The following is a 15,432-nucleotide window of genomic DNA, read 5'->3' as shown; positions in this document are numbered from 1 at the left end:
CGTCCTGCGCTTTTGATCCAACAATTGGTATCAAAGCGGGGTCGCTCTGAATCGGTACAATTATCGGTCGAGCAATTTTTTTGACTTTTCTTGTCTATTTTCCCTCCAAAACTATTTTCGAAAAATTCAGTTTCATCTTTTCACCATTGGTCGGTATTAGCAAAATATCACATTTTTAAAAATTTGTGATAATATTTTTTTAAAATATTTTTATTAATATTTTATTTTAAAAAAATTAATTGTTATTTTTTTTCTACCACACTACTAATCCAAGATCAAGTCTTGGGATATTTGGTTCTTTTTCTTTTTGTGTGCGAGAGTTTTCTCCTAAATGACCCATCAAAAAGGCTACAGCACAGATCGCCCGTCGCTCTTCTCCGGAGAAGATTTCGGGCACTGGAAAGATCAGATGGAGCACCAACTAAAAATCCAAGAGGAGATATGGACCGCAGTTTAGATCAGATTTATTCTCCCCACTGAAGAAGGTGTACCCATCGCCTGTGACAAGTGGAATGCACAAACAAGAAGAAAATTCGAGGCAAATGCAAAAGCAACATGGACTCTCCTATGCGGATTAACAAATTCATAGCTTGATCGAGTTGGAAAGTTTAACAATGCTAATGAGCTTTGGGAGAAACTACTCAAGCTTCATGAGATTCCTTCAGAGTTAGAAGATCAAGTTGAACCGGAGTTCGAATCTGAGTACGAATCTCCAGAGTCAACCTCTGAATCAGACTCAGAAGAATCTAATCAGACCGATTTCATAACACTGATGGCCAAAGAAGAGGTAGCTGAATATGAATCCGAATTCGAGATGGCAACAATAAAGGGGGAGAATCCTATCATGGATCTAAAATTTAATATTATAAATTCAAATAATAAATTTCATATAATTTGTTTTAAGTGCAGGGAGAGAGGGCACTATAGAAACAAGTGCCCTACTCGTAAGATTCTGCCGTCACAACCGGAGGAGAAGGAGAAATTGATCTGGAAAGGGAAGAAACACATTGAATGCTCCAAGTGCAAACAAATTGGTCACTGCAAAAGACAATGCCCAGAAAGAAGACCCAAGAATCTAGGGGGAGAAATTAAGGTAAGTAAATTTACATTACATGAAAATCTAATTTTTGCAACACATGTCCTTAGGTAGTCCTACTTGCTCTAGTATAGATTTCTCTTCAAAATTAGATATGCATGATAATAAGGTAGTGAATAAAGTTGAATCAAATAAGAATGACTCAAAATTATTCAATAAAAATAAGAAATTAACTCTTAGAAAATTAGGAATAAAAAATAATATTTTAAAAGATAAAATTGATAAATTAGAAAAGATTATTAATAATTTAACCAAATTACAAAATCTAGACTTGGTTTACATGTCTAAGGTAAAACTTAAACCCTACAAACCAAGTTATAATAAAGTGCCTTTTAATTATGAAACTAATCAATAAATCATAAATTAGTAACTTTCAACTTAAAACACAACTTGAAAACTACCTAAAGTTACAACTTAAAATTAACTAATGATTGCTTAGCCAAGGCTAGGTTAAATAAAGACTTAGGTGTGATTTACACTTGACTAGTTAGACCTAGGGATTTCAAAAAGAAAATTAAATATCTAATTTCTTTGAAAGGCTTGTCTAGAAGTGGTGGATGATCCCATACCAAAAAAGGCCTAGTACCTCGTCACAACCTGGAAGCCAATCTTTGAAATGTATGTTTAATTGACTAATTGAAAAACCCAAGTCTAACTCTAATGTAAATTAATCCTTAGATGAATATCTAAGTTAAAAATTAATTTAGGTCTATCTCACACACACTCATAAGATGAACATGCTTGATAACCTAGAATGAGTGAGATGGAAAATTAGGAAAACAAATAATAACCTTTATATATATTTTTTATACTTTTGACTCTAAAACCCTCACATATTCTTAGCATTAATTAAGGGGGAGTGCAAAGAAATTTAAAGACTTTAATTCTTATTATTTTTCAAAGATTTCAAAAAGTTTAAAATATCAATTTTTTTTTTGTAAAAATGAATTATCTTTGACAGAAACTAAGTATTCGCTAAAATATTTTCAAGTATTTTTACAAGAAAATATTTTTTTAAAAAAAAATTAATTACTTCTAACTAAGTTTTTAAATTTATCAAAGTCTTTTTAAAAGCTAAGTTTTTAATTAACTTATTTTGAAAACTATGTTTTTTTCAAAGTCTTTTTAAAAGCTAAGTTTTTAATTAACTTATTTTGGAAACTAAGCTTTTTTTATTAAAGTCTTTTTTTTAAAAAAAAAACTAAGTTTTGAAAGTACTAAATTTATTAAAGGATTTTTTTAAAGTATTTTCAAAACTAAAACTTTAGCTAAGTTTTTTTTTTTAAAAAAAAAAAGAAATTATGTTCAAAGCTAAATTTCGTTGAGTGCTACCCTTTAGGGGGAGCTTAAAATTAAAAAAATATTTTTTTTTACAACCCTCTCTCTACTTAGTATACTTTTTTTATTTATGTCAAAGGGGGAGAGAGAAGTCAAAGTTAAGAAAGTTAAAGATTTTAGACATAATTTTTATAAAATGGGGAGCATAAGGGAGAGCACGAAGTTTTTTGATTTATGCTCATGATACTTATGCTTAATTCCTTCATTTTATTGTTATGTTTTACTTAACTTTGAACCGTGTTGCCATAATAAAAAAGGGGAAGATTGTTGGTGTGGGAAGCATCCGACAGTCGAACCTATGTTTTGATTATGTCAAAGGGTTCAAAGTTAGGTTGTCTTGTTATCTAACATGTTTGAATGAACTTGTAGGAAAGTCCTAAGTATACTTAGACAAAAGTTCTATCTGAGGTTAGACAAGTGGAAAAACTCTAGGTGGTGGTAACCCTAGGTCCTAGGGGGTGGTAACCCTAGATGAGGAAAAGTCCTAACTGTGATTAGGCAAAAGGAAAACCCTAGGGCGAGGTAACCCTAGGTCCTAGGGGGTGGTAACCCTAGGCGGAAAGTCTTGGCAGGTCGAGGGCTTCGGTCAAAAGTCCTAGAGTCGAGGACTCTAGGTGGAAAGTCCTGGTGTCACGAACCAGGTGAAAGACTGGTTGGGTCATGGAGCGGACATCCAGCAGAAAGTTCTGGAGCATCGGGCGCTAAGAAAAAGTTCAATTGATCTGGAGGATCAACTGACAACAGGTAAACTCTCCTGAGTGGAGTAGATCAGGACGCATTCCCCGATAAGAGAACAGTATGCATCGGTTCGACCTAGGATTTTCGGTTGGGAATCCGAAATCAGAATCGGACAGTCAGTGACTGTTAGATAATCATATTTATTGTGTTTAATTGTGTTAACTCTGTTTTGCAGGATATATTTTTGGATTCTGGACTAACTTATTTTGCAAGAAGAAATCCTCTCTCAACAAGGGGTGAGGGCGCCTCATGGAGTTTGAGGGTGCCCTAGATACAGAGCAGAGAGCACCCTCATGGAGCTTGAGGGCACCCTGGACCTTGGCATGAGGGCGCCCTCATGGAGGTTGAGGGTGCCCTCAGCCAAATATGTTGTGAAGTGGTCAGGGCTCATCCACGCTGCGGATTCGGTGCGGGTGAGGGAGCCCTCCATGGTGTTGGAGGCGCCCTCCATGGTGTTGGAGGTGCCCTCCACGAGCTTTATTTGTAGGATTCGACCAGCAGCTTAGGATATCATTTGAAATGCAATCCATCTTCCGTGTGCTGCTTAAAGAACATTCCAACAAAGTCGCAACTCGAACCCGACAACTAGATGCTTCAACTTCATAGTTTTCTTTTGTCGTTGGTATATTTTATTGCTTTGTATTGTACTTCAAAAGTTGTAAAGATTTACGAATTGATAGTGATTGCCCACTAAAAGTGATCAACGATCGCGGGCCTTGGAGTAGGAGTCGCCCAAGGCTCCGAACCAAGTAAATCTTGGTGTTTGCATTGTTTGTTCTTATATCCGCTGCGTTTACTCGTTAAGTTTTCCAAAACAAAAAGTGGAAGCCACGAGTGTTATTCACCCCCCTCTAGCGCTTTCAATCCAATAGCTTTCAATAGCTCAGTAGGATGATACGGGATATTCTGATGCTTATAACAAGATAAACAAGTTCGTACCAATTGAGCTGCATCATTCTGTAGAGTAGGCCAATAATACCCGACCAGTAATATCTTTCAAGCAAGCGATCGACCACCATATTACTACCATAAGAGCTTTAGTGTACTTCTTATAGAATGTATTGTATATCATCTAGTCCTATACATTTAAGTAGGGGACACAAAAAAGCTCATTTATACAAATAATCTCTAATCATAGTGAATCTGTTAACCCTTTTCTTAAGCATACGTGCCTATTCCCCTTCTACTGGTAAAATGTTCTGCTATAAAAATAAGATAATGGGCATCCTCCAATCACTTTGTAGTTCTAAGTCAGCTTGCCATTCAATACAAGCCACTAGTAATATCTACTCAACCGACTTATCTAAAGTCCAGGGAACTATAGCATAAGGTAATTTGGCCAGTTCATCGACTATTTGATTATCTGATCAGGGATTTTTTTTTTTGTATAATAACCTCCTAAAATCCAACTTTCAATTTATCCAACACCTCTACATATAACTTGAGTCTTTCATTATTAATTTCAAAATTTCTAGATAATTGTTAAGCTGCCAACTGAGAATCTGAATAAATTAAAACTGAAGCAGCCCCTACATGCCAACCAGCTTGTAACCCTGCTATCAATGCCTCATATTCCGCTTCATTATTGGTGGCTCTATAGTTCAGATGAATGGATAATTGCATCCGTTCTTCCCTGGGAGATATCATAAGAATACCCACTCTAATACCCTGTCTTATGGATGATCCATCCATATATATTTTCTAGGTTTCATCTAGCTATGGATTTTATACTTCCACTATAAAATCTGTTATGGCTTATGCTTTGATGGTCACTCTGGGTTGATATTGCATGTCATACTCACTAAGCTCCGTGGTCCACCTAATCAACCATCCTGAGGCTTCATGGTTGACAAACACCCGACCTAAAGTACTATTGGTGAGTACGATGATGGGATGAGATAAAAAATAGGGGCACAATCTTTGAGTAGTTAAAATCAGTACGTACGCTAATTTTTTAGTACGGTGTAACGAAACTCTGCTCCTTTTAATAAATAGCTAAAGAAATATACAAGTTGTTGCTCTTTTCCCTCCTACCTTTCTAATGCCTCCCCCATAGCATGCTCATTAGCTAACAAATAAATGCACAAAGTTTCTCCCATTATAGGTTTAGCTAACACCAGCAAAGAGGACAACTAATTCTTTAGCTCCTCAAATGTCTTGTTGTAGTCCTCATCCCATTGGAATTTGGTCGACTAGCGAAGAACTATAAAGAAAGGCAAACTTCAATCAATCAAGCGAGAGATGACGCGAGAGAAAGTTGTTATCCAGCTAGTAAATCTTTGTGCCTCCTTCAAATTGCATGGAGTGTCTTAAAGGTCTTGCACCTTGCTCAGGTTGGCTTCTATTCCTTGTTCAGTCACAATATATTCAAGGAAGCACCCACTTCTAGCTCTAAATAGAGATTTGCTACGATTAAGTGTAAGCCCATATTACCTTAAAGTTTGGCAGGTTTCCTCTACATCAACACATAAATTGCCCACCCGAAAAGATTTGATAAGAATGTCATTCACATATACCTCCATATTCCTTCCAATTTGTTTTTTTTTAATCTTATTCATAAGTCTTTGATAAGTAGCTCCTGCATTTTTTAATCCGAAAGGCATAACATTATAATAATAAGTTCCTTCAGTAGTTATGAAGCTAATCTTTTCCTAGTCATCTTTAGCGAGTAGGACTTGGTGATACCCCTGATAGACATCCAGCATACATATAAATTCACAACCAGAGGTGGAGTCCACTACTTAATCAATGCAGGACAAAGGATAGTAATCTTTTGGACATGCCTTGTTGAGATTCTGGAAGTCAATACAGACTCGCCATTTGTTTCCATGTTTAGATACTAGAACAACATTAGCCAACCAACTTAGGAATTGAACCTCCCTACTATAGCCTACTTCCAGTAATTTATCTACCTCTCCTTTGATAATCTCATTCTGCTCCACTCCAAAGTCCTGTTTCCTTTGTTTGACTGACCGGACAATAGGATAGACATGGAGTACATGCTCCATGACCTTGGGTGACACGTTTATCACTTCCTTGGGCAACTATGCTGTTGGAGTTTAATCAAAGTCCCACATTGGAAAGATTTGGTAAAAATCATGGGGTTAAAAAGGATCCATGATATTTCCATTGACATGAGGCATTTGGGGTAGAGCCCAAGAGAAAAGCCATGAGGGCCTAGGTCCAATGTGGACAATATCATCCCATTATGTATATATGTGGACATCCTTCGGGCACAACAAATGGTATCAGAGCCATGGCTAGACTAGATGCAATGTGGGGAGTCCTTGAACGAATTTGAGGGTGGGCTTAGAGTAAGTCAGGGTGACCGAATACTTGCAATAAGGCCTGGAGTAAGTCAGGGTGACTAAATGCTTACGGGGAGGCTCGAAGTAGGTCAGAGTGACTGGATGTTCGTGGGAAACCTGGAGTAGGTCAAGGTGACTAGATGCTTGCGGGGAGGTTTGGAGCAGGTCAGGGTGATCGGATACTTGCAGGGAGGAAAGTACGTCAGGGTGACCAGATGCTCGCAGGGAGGGCCGAAGCAGGTCAAGATTGACCAGATCCTGCTACTTACGGGGAGCCCGAAACAGGTCAGGATAATTAGATGCTTGTGGGAAAAGCCCCGAAGCAGGTCAGGGTGACTAGATACTTACGGGGAGGCCAAGAGCAAGTCAGGATGAATGGATGCTTGCGGGGAGGCCTGAAGCAGGTCAGGGTGACAGGATGCTCGCGGGGAGGCAAGTAGGTCAGGGTGACCGGATGCTCGTAGGGAGACCCGAAGCAAGTCAAGGTGACTGAATGCTTGCGGGGAGGTAAGTTGGTCAGAATAACCTACATTGGAAAGATTTGGTAAAGATCATGAGGATAAAAAGGATACATGATATCTCCATTGGCATAAGGTTTTTTGGAGAGAGGCCAAGAGCAAAGTCATGAGAGTCTAAGCCCAAAGTGGACAATATCATGCCATTATAAAGATATATGAACATCCTTTTGCACAACAAATGGTATCAGAGTCATGGTCTAGACCAGATGTAATGTGGGGCGGCCTTGAACAAAGTTGAGGGTGGGCTCGGAGTAGGTCAGGTTGACCAGATACTTGAGAGGAGGTCTAGAGTAAGTTAGGGTGACTAAATGCTCACGGGGAGGCTCGAAGTAGGTCAGGGTAACCAGATGTTCGCAGGGAACTTGGAGTAGGTCAAGGTGACTAGACGCTTATGGGGAGGCCTGGAACAGGTTAGGGTGATTGGATGCTTGCGGGAAGGCAAGTAGGTCAGGGTGACCAGATGATCGTAGAGAGACACAAAGCAGGTTAAGATTGACTGGATCCAACTGCTATAGGGAGGCCTAGAATAGGTCAGGATGACCAGATGCTTGTGGAAAAGGCCCCGAAGTAGGTTAGGTTGACTAGATACTTGTGAGAAGGTCCGAATTAGGTCAGGATGACTGGAAGCTTGCAGGGAGGCCTGGAGCATGTCAGGGTGACCGGATGCTCGCTGGAGGTGAGCAGGTCAGGGTGATCGGATGCTCGCAGGGAGGCCCGAAGTAGGTCAAGGTGACCGAATGCTCGCCAGGAGGCCTAGAGTAGGTCAAGGTGACCGGGTTCGGATGCTTGCGGAGAGGTCTAGAGTAGGTCAGGGTGACCAGATGTTCGCGGGGAGACCCAGACCATGAAAGTAATTGTGGTCCTTTGTTTGAGAGGTGGATTATTGCGGTTCAATCAAAGTCCCACATTAGAAAGATTTGGTAAATATCATGGGGTTAAAAAGGATACATGATATCTCCATTAGCATGAGGCCTTTTGGTTAAGCTCAAGAGTAAAGCCATGAGGGTCTAGGACCAAAGTGGACAATATCATGCCATTGTGGAGATATGTGGACATCCTTTGGGCACAACACAAGCAAAAACGTCACTGTTACAAGCCAAGCACTGAATCATCTCAGTCTTGAGCTCAGGAGTCAGGTCAGCTGCTATATGAGTAGTGTCTTCTGGACGACCCTCTTGAATTTGTATCTCTTCTTTCTCCTCATATACTAGGATGGGAGGCCATTCATGAATGACATTAACCTCAATCCTTTGAATTTTTTGAGTGGCATTAGCTTCTGATCCTGTCTGAGAGTGTGACTCGATGAAGAGCTAGAGACAGTGGGTGAAGACTTCGGGGAGTAAGTAGATGACGGCTCTAGGGAAGAGGAATCACAACGGATCTGAGAAAACCAAAGCAGATCCCGAAGAAATCTAATCAAAAAATACCTCCCAGAGGTGAGAATAGAAAGTCGAAGCTAGATCGGAGAAACCCAAAGCTGATCTAGGGAAGATTCCGATGAATTAGAGCACCGTAATAGCTCACGATTTCGACCGATGCTATCACCTCCTGCACACCATGCAACCAATCAACAAGATGTCAATGACCTAAGACCGGGGTGGGAATCCCTGGCTAGCCCCTCCGATGCTCAAGTCAGTCTCCTCTACTCTAGGTGGGAAGAAGAAAAAGAAGAAGCATGGTGAAACTAGAATGAAATTAGGGTTTCGGTGATGGTGTTGCATGCATACCTCGCCAACGGAGAGGATTCCCCTTTTTATACCATTTCATATAACCTCCATAGCCATGAAGTGTACCTCGATTTGTTAGAGTTTGTTATGAGATGACGTAAGTACGTGCAATAATAGTTTAAGGAATCTTTTTCGTATCCTAAATGTACCTTCTTTGTCGTCTAGCACACATTTAAAGAAGTTTCTAGAAGTCGTTTCCAACCAGGTTGCCATATGATTGTATATTATTCATACATCACCTATATTTGGTTGTAACACTCCTTACGGGCTATGTTTATGAGATTTAACAAAGGTGAGTGTCTTTATGCCCTGCCAGATTTTACCAGGTCAATTTTATATTAATAGCCTCCTAAAAGTGTGTGTTGGTATACCCGCCTGAGATTACACTACCGAGTGAATTATGAGTATGCTCGTCTGAGCTTATTCTACCGACCGGGTTAAGCAGGGTCCCTTCCGGCGACTTAGTTTCGTATGCCTGCTCGGTCAATCGAGATTACATAACCGAGCAAGTTATGTGTATGCTCGTCCGGCTTCTTCTACTGACCACGTTAAGCAGAGTCCCTTCTAGCGACTTAGGTTCGTATGCCTGCTCGGTCGCATGCGATTATATTACCGAGTGAGTTATGTGTATGCTCGTTCGGGCTTCTTCTACCCACCGTGTTAAGCCGGGTCCCTTCTAGCGACTTAGGTTCAAATGCCTGCTCGATCGTTCGAGATTATATTGTCGAACGAGTCATTAATAAGCCTTTCTAATATCCTTAATCATTAATTTCAAACATCATAGATTCATATTCGGATACACACAACATGCACTATCATCTCCTTCCAAACACAACACAGATAATTAATTAACAGTACTGCTCGATCGAGTGCTTTATGATTATTATTATTCTTATTATTTTATTTTCTTAGGAATATATATAGTAGTGCTTCTAATCAGACAGCCAGCCAGCTTCAAGCTAATTATTCAGCAGGAGCTTCATGATCGGCTTCATCAACATCATCCACATACTTGGAATCAAGCGACTGCGAGACGACGCTAACATCACTGGCCATCGCCATAAAATTGGATCCCAAACCATCCAAGGACATTATTCCCACAAATTCCGGTGAACTGCCTGCGCCAATCGACCCACTAGCGAAGCCTCCAAGCGTGGTGGTCGAGTAATTATTTGTTTGATTTTCCATCTTACTATCAATGGTGTTCCAGTTCACCAAACCAAAACCAAGGATATCAGTGTACACCTGCACGCATGGAACATTAATAATCAATATTAATTAGTTGAAAATTTATTGTATTAGGAGTAGTTAAGCTTAATTAATTATATATACTACTCACGCGATTCTGATAATTCATGCGGGATGTGTTCCAAGCCAGCATCCATTCACGGTCGGCTCCATCGTTGTTCACCCCTCTGTACACAATAGCTTCTTTCGAAGGACCGATGAGCCTATCACGGACGTGAAGAAATCCAGCCCATTGCCCATTTTGAATGATTTGAGGGTAAGGAGAATGCCAAACAGCGCCTTCCCAAGTGTGATTGAGATCAAATGTTAGGTTACCTCCGGTGGCATTGTAAATCATGCCAAGCGTCGAGGTTCCAGTGCCGTAAGCCTCCTTCAGGTTGTGCACAAACCGACTCACGTTCGTCGCTTTCTCTTCTGCGTTCATATACTGCAAAGCCACTCTTGCTCTGTCTCGGGCGGTGATTTCAGTGATGTTCGGATTAACTAGTCTCACTGTGTCGTCCGTCACTGGATTCCCAAACACGTTGGTCGCCATGCTTAATTCTATATATCAACAAGAGAAAATGTTTTTTTTTTCTTCGGATTGCTCTGTAAGGAAGTGTGTGCAGCATCGTGTATTTATAGAGGAATCAGATAATATATAAATTTCCATGCTCAATTAATTATTGTGAAACGTGGCAATAACTTCTCCAAAAATAATTGAAATTTAGGGGCCACTCACTTACTGATAAATAATTAATTAATTGAAATGGGAAAAACGTGACATTAACTTCTCCGAAAACAATTGAAATGGAGGGGCCACTTAATAAATAAATAATTGAAATGGGAAAAACAACGTGACAATAACTTCTCCAAAAATAATATTGAAATGGGGGACCACTCACTTACTTACTGATAAATCAATAATTAATTGAAATGGAAAAAAGACATTAACTTCTGTTCGAAAAAAAATTAATATGTACTCGGAGATTTTTGAGGGTTTAACCGAATTTAAATATATAAATTTAAATTTAATTTATATGTTGAAATGATTTGAGGTGATAATCTCAGTCTGTCAATAGGAGTTGATATCTGTCGACTGTTGATCGTCGAGTGCCGATTGCCGAGTGCCGACCATCGAGTGCCAAGTGCCGACCGAGCGAGGCTTATTGCCGACCGAGTGAGGAGGTCGACCGAGCGAAGCTTAAGGTCGACCGAATTGCAAGGCTTCTGCCGAGTGAGTTGCTGTCGAGCGAATTGTTGTCGACTGAGTTGCAGGGCTTCTGCCGAGGTCTGCGATGAACGCAATTTCCTTAAAACAGATTCGCCCCATCTCCGAATGTGCTTCGAGATTTTCTTGGATCGTCTATTTCCCAGTATACAACGGCTAACCGTGATTCCCACCAATCAAAGGTAGTCACGGCGAACTGAGAAGTACCCGGCTACTATTACGGGCACTTCGCCAAGCAAGAATTATCGTACAGAGACGGAGGGGGAACGTAGGTGGAGAGCTTTAGCTTTTCACGTGTGTAACCTTTTTGCCTGTAGTCGTAACCTCCTTTTATAGGAGCTCAAATGAACGGCAAAATTAATGATCGATTAATAATCATATCCCGATCGGTCCAGCATTCGATGCACATAGATCATACTCGTACACGAATCAACATGGTTCAGTATAATTCGAGCTCTAGATTTACCCTCTCCAAAAATAATTAAGTAATTGAAATGGGAAAAACGTGAGATTAACTTCTCCGAAAATAATTGAAATGTAGGGAACACTTAATAAATAAAAAATTGAAATGGGAAAACAACGTGAGAATAACTTATCCAAAAAATAATTGAAATTTAGGGACCATTCACTTACTTACTGATAAATAATTAATTAATTGAAATGGGAAAAACGTGGCATTAACTTCTCCGAAAATAATTGAAATGGAGGACCGCCTAATAAATACATAATTGAAATGGGAAAAACCTTCTCCAAAAATAATTGAACGAAGAGAAGTCATTAGATGTAATCCAACGGACAGGATCTACTGTTCTAGAATGGTGCTTCATTTTGCATGACAATAATACTTTGGTGGTGAATTAGAAAATGATTTGTATGAAATTCATTGGGAATTCTTCTCTATTCCGTGGCACGACATATTATCCAAAATATCCCATGTGGCAATGATGTGTCCAGTCATTGCCATATGATTGTTTGCCATTGCCACAACAAACACAGTCATCAGCTTTGGCCCTACACCAGTTAATTCACTAGCAAGACTCCTTAATCACAAAGCATGACAAACTACAGTTGTGGTAGCCATGAACTCTGCCTCACAAGATGAAATCGACATTGTCTTCTGCTTCTGTGAATTCTAGGACACTAAATTTTTATTAAAATAGAAAGTCATTTCACTTGTATTTTTCTTCCCATCTAGATCGCCAGCTAGATCACTGTCCGAGTAGTCGAATATACCAATTTCCTGAGGTTCCTTCATGTAAACAAGTCCAAGGTGAATTGTACCTTTCAAATACCTGAAAATCTGTTTGAGCATCTTGTGATGCATGTTTGTAGGCCTCTTCATCACTACAAGAAAATAGGACTTTAGAGATAACAAATTCTGTCTCTGAAAATCATTTTTCTGTTTCTAAAGAATGTTTGAAACAGAATATTCCGTCTCAAAAATTTGTTATAGAATATTCTATCACGGGCACTTCGCCAAGCAGGAATTACCGTACAGAGTCGGAGGGGGAATGTAGGTAGAGAGCTTCAGCTTTTCGCGTGTGTAACCCTTTTGCATGTAGTCACAGCCTTCTTTTATAGGAGTTCAAATGAACAGTAAAAATTAATGATCGATTAATAATCATACCCCGATCGGTCCGGCATTCGCCGCACGTAAATTATACTTACACACGAGTCAACATGGTTCAATATAATCTGAGCCTTAGATTTGTATCCTCCAAAAATAATTAAGTAATTGAAATGGGAAAAACGTGGCATTAACTTCTCCGAAAATAATTGAAATGGAGGGAACACTTAATAAATAAAGAATTGAAATGGGAAAACAACGTGAGAATAACTTATCCAACAAATAATTGAAATTTAGGGACCACTCACTTACTGATAAATAATTAATTAATTGAAATGGGAAAAACGTGGCATTAACTTCTCCGAAAATAATTGAAATGGAGGACCACCTAATAAATACATAATTGAAATGGGAAAAACCTTCTCCAAAAATAATTGAACGAAGAGAAGTCATTAGATGCAATCCAACGGACAGGATCCACTGTTCTAGAATGGTGTTTCATTTTGCATGACAATAATACTTTGGTGGTGAATTAGAAAATGATTTGTATGAAATCCATTGGGAATTCCTCTCTATTCCGTGGCACGACATATTATCCAAAATATCCCATGTGGTAATGATGTGTCCTGTCATTGCCATATGATTGTTTGTCATTGCCACAACAAACATAGTCATCGGCTTTGGCCCTACACCGATTAACTCACTAGCAAGGCTCCTTAATCATAAAGTATGACAAGCTGCAGTTGTGGTTGCCATGAACTCTACCTCACCAGATGAAAGTGACACTATCTTCTGCCTCTGTGAATTCCAGAACACCGAACTTTTATTAAAATAGAAAGTCATTCCACTTGTACTTTTCCTCCCATCTAGATCGCCGGCTAGATCATTGTCCGAGTAGCCAAATATATCAATTTCCTGGGGTCCCTTCATGTAAACAAGTCCAAAGTGAATTATACCTTTCAAATACATGAGAATCTATTTGAGCACCTTGTGATGCATGATTGTAGGCCTCTCCATGTATCTGCTCGCCATTCAGACAGAATATAATAGGTCAGGCCGTATGTGTAGCAAATATCTCAGACAACCAACAATGCGCCTGTACTCCATGGCGTCAACTGGAGTCCCTTCCAAGTGTTTATGCAGCTATGTCTTGGGTTCCATCGGATGTTTTGTGGCTTTACAATCTTCCATCTTGAATTGAGACAGGATTTTCTTGGTATAAGTTTATTGTCTAAGTAAAATTCGGTTCTTCTGTTATTCTACTTCAATTCCTAAGTAGTAGGAGAGAAGACCCAAATTACTCATCTCAATTCCGTCATTATTTGTTGTTTGAATTTGTTGATTTCTTCTGTGATACTTCTTATCACGATGAGATCGTCGACATATACTCCAACAAGTATACTTGCTTCTCCTTCACCACTTGTATATACTGCATATTCTTGAGTACATTTTTTTGAAACCAAACTCTTACAGACTCCTGTTCAGTCACATGTTCCAAGCTCGTGGAGCTTGCGGCAGTCCATAGAGGGCTTTGGACAACCTGTACACCTTGTGTTCCTGATTTTGTACCTCAAACCCTTCTGGTTGAGTGACATATATTTCTTTTTTTAACTCTCCGTTAAGAAATGCCGACTTCACATCTAAATGGTGTACCTCCCAACTTTGATTTGCCGCAAGTAGGGGTGTAATCGAGCCGAGCCGAGCCGAGCCGAACTCTTAGATGTTTGAGTTTGACTCGTTTATAATCGAGCCGAGCTCGAGATTTATTTAATGAATATATTCATGGCTCACGAGTTAATTCGAGTTTTTATCGAACCTAAACGAGCTTAATAAATATAAATTATAAATTTAAATATTCATTAAAAATTAAATTATATATTTTAAAAAAATTATAATATTCTTGTTAAAATTTATAATTTTATTCTAATAAATAAATTTAATATATTTGTCTATGTTTTTCATGAGTAGAGTGTAAAATTTATAAATTCAATATCAAAACTATTATTTTTTTATTTAAAAGTTGATTTATGAGCTTAACGAACATATTCACGAGCTAACGAGTCGAATATTGTGAAGCTTGAGCTTGGTTTATTTATCTTAACGAGCCTCATTAAACGAGCTCAAATGAGCTTTTATCGAATCGAGCTTCGAATAGCTCACGAGCGGCTTGGCTCATTTACACCCCTAGCCGCAAGCGCAAGAATGACTCGAACAATGTCAAGTCTAGCGATAGGTGCAAACACCTCTTCAAAGTCGATGTCTTGTTTTTGTACATAACCTTTAGCCACTAATCTTGCTTTGTGCTTAACGACTTTCCCCGTTGAATCTTTCTTCAGTTTGAACACTCACTTTAGGCCGATAGGTTTGTGGCTTAATGGGAGCTCATTTAGGGTCCAGGTCTTGTTCATCTCAATAGATCTTAACTCTTCCTTCATTGCTTCGTACCAGTAAGCCTCAGTTGCAGCCTCTTGGTAACATGTCGGCTCTTCATACATCACCATCATCACCTCATTCTCTTCTTCGTCAACACCAACCACTTCCTTAGTGTTGGCATAGATATCGACAATGGATCTAAAACGGACTTGTCCTTCATGAGACTTGGTGTGTTTGTTACTGGAGACGAGGTAACTGTATGGGCGTTCGATGGTGGTGTAGATGGACTTGACGCTCTTGGCATGGGTA

General features: G+C 39.3%; 1 protein-coding gene across 1 annotated transcript; it reads right to left on the bottom strand.

Annotated features, from left to right (window-relative positions):
- Positions 1 to 9,490: 9,490 nt before the first annotated feature.
- On the bottom strand, positions 9,491 to 10,576 carry LOC122031733 (23 kDa jasmonate-induced protein-like). The gene is made up of 2 exons (XM_042590832.1): positions 10,065 to 10,576; positions 9,491 to 9,970 (listed from the first exon to the last, which is right to left on the bottom strand). Exons 1-2 carry the CDS (start codon positions 10,506 to 10,508, stop codon positions 9,689 to 9,691), a joined length of 726 nt encoding a protein of 241 aa, XP_042446766.1. The 5' UTR covers positions 10,509 to 10,576; the 3' UTR covers positions 9,491 to 9,688.
- Between the last annotated feature and the right edge of the window lie 4,856 nt (positions 10,577 to 15,432).

Source organism: Zingiber officinale, chromosome 11A, assembly GCF_018446385.1.
Source record: "Zingiber officinale cultivar Zhangliang chromosome 11A, Zo_v1.1, whole genome shotgun sequence".
Taxonomy (NCBI): Eukaryota; Viridiplantae; Streptophyta; class Magnoliopsida; order Zingiberales; family Zingiberaceae; genus Zingiber; species Zingiber officinale.
Note: the sequence above shows the minus strand (reverse complement) of the source record. Positions and strands in the feature narration are given on the sequence as shown.

Coding starts and splice junctions, on each gene's coding strand:
- LOC122031733 (XM_042590832.1), bottom strand. CDS start 10,508: ATGGCGACCAACGTGTTTGGGAATCCAGTGACGGACGACACAGTGAGA. Junction 9,971..10,064: donor GCATGAATTATCAGAATCGC/GTGAGTAGTATA, acceptor CCATGCGTGCAG/GTGTACACTGATATCCTTGG.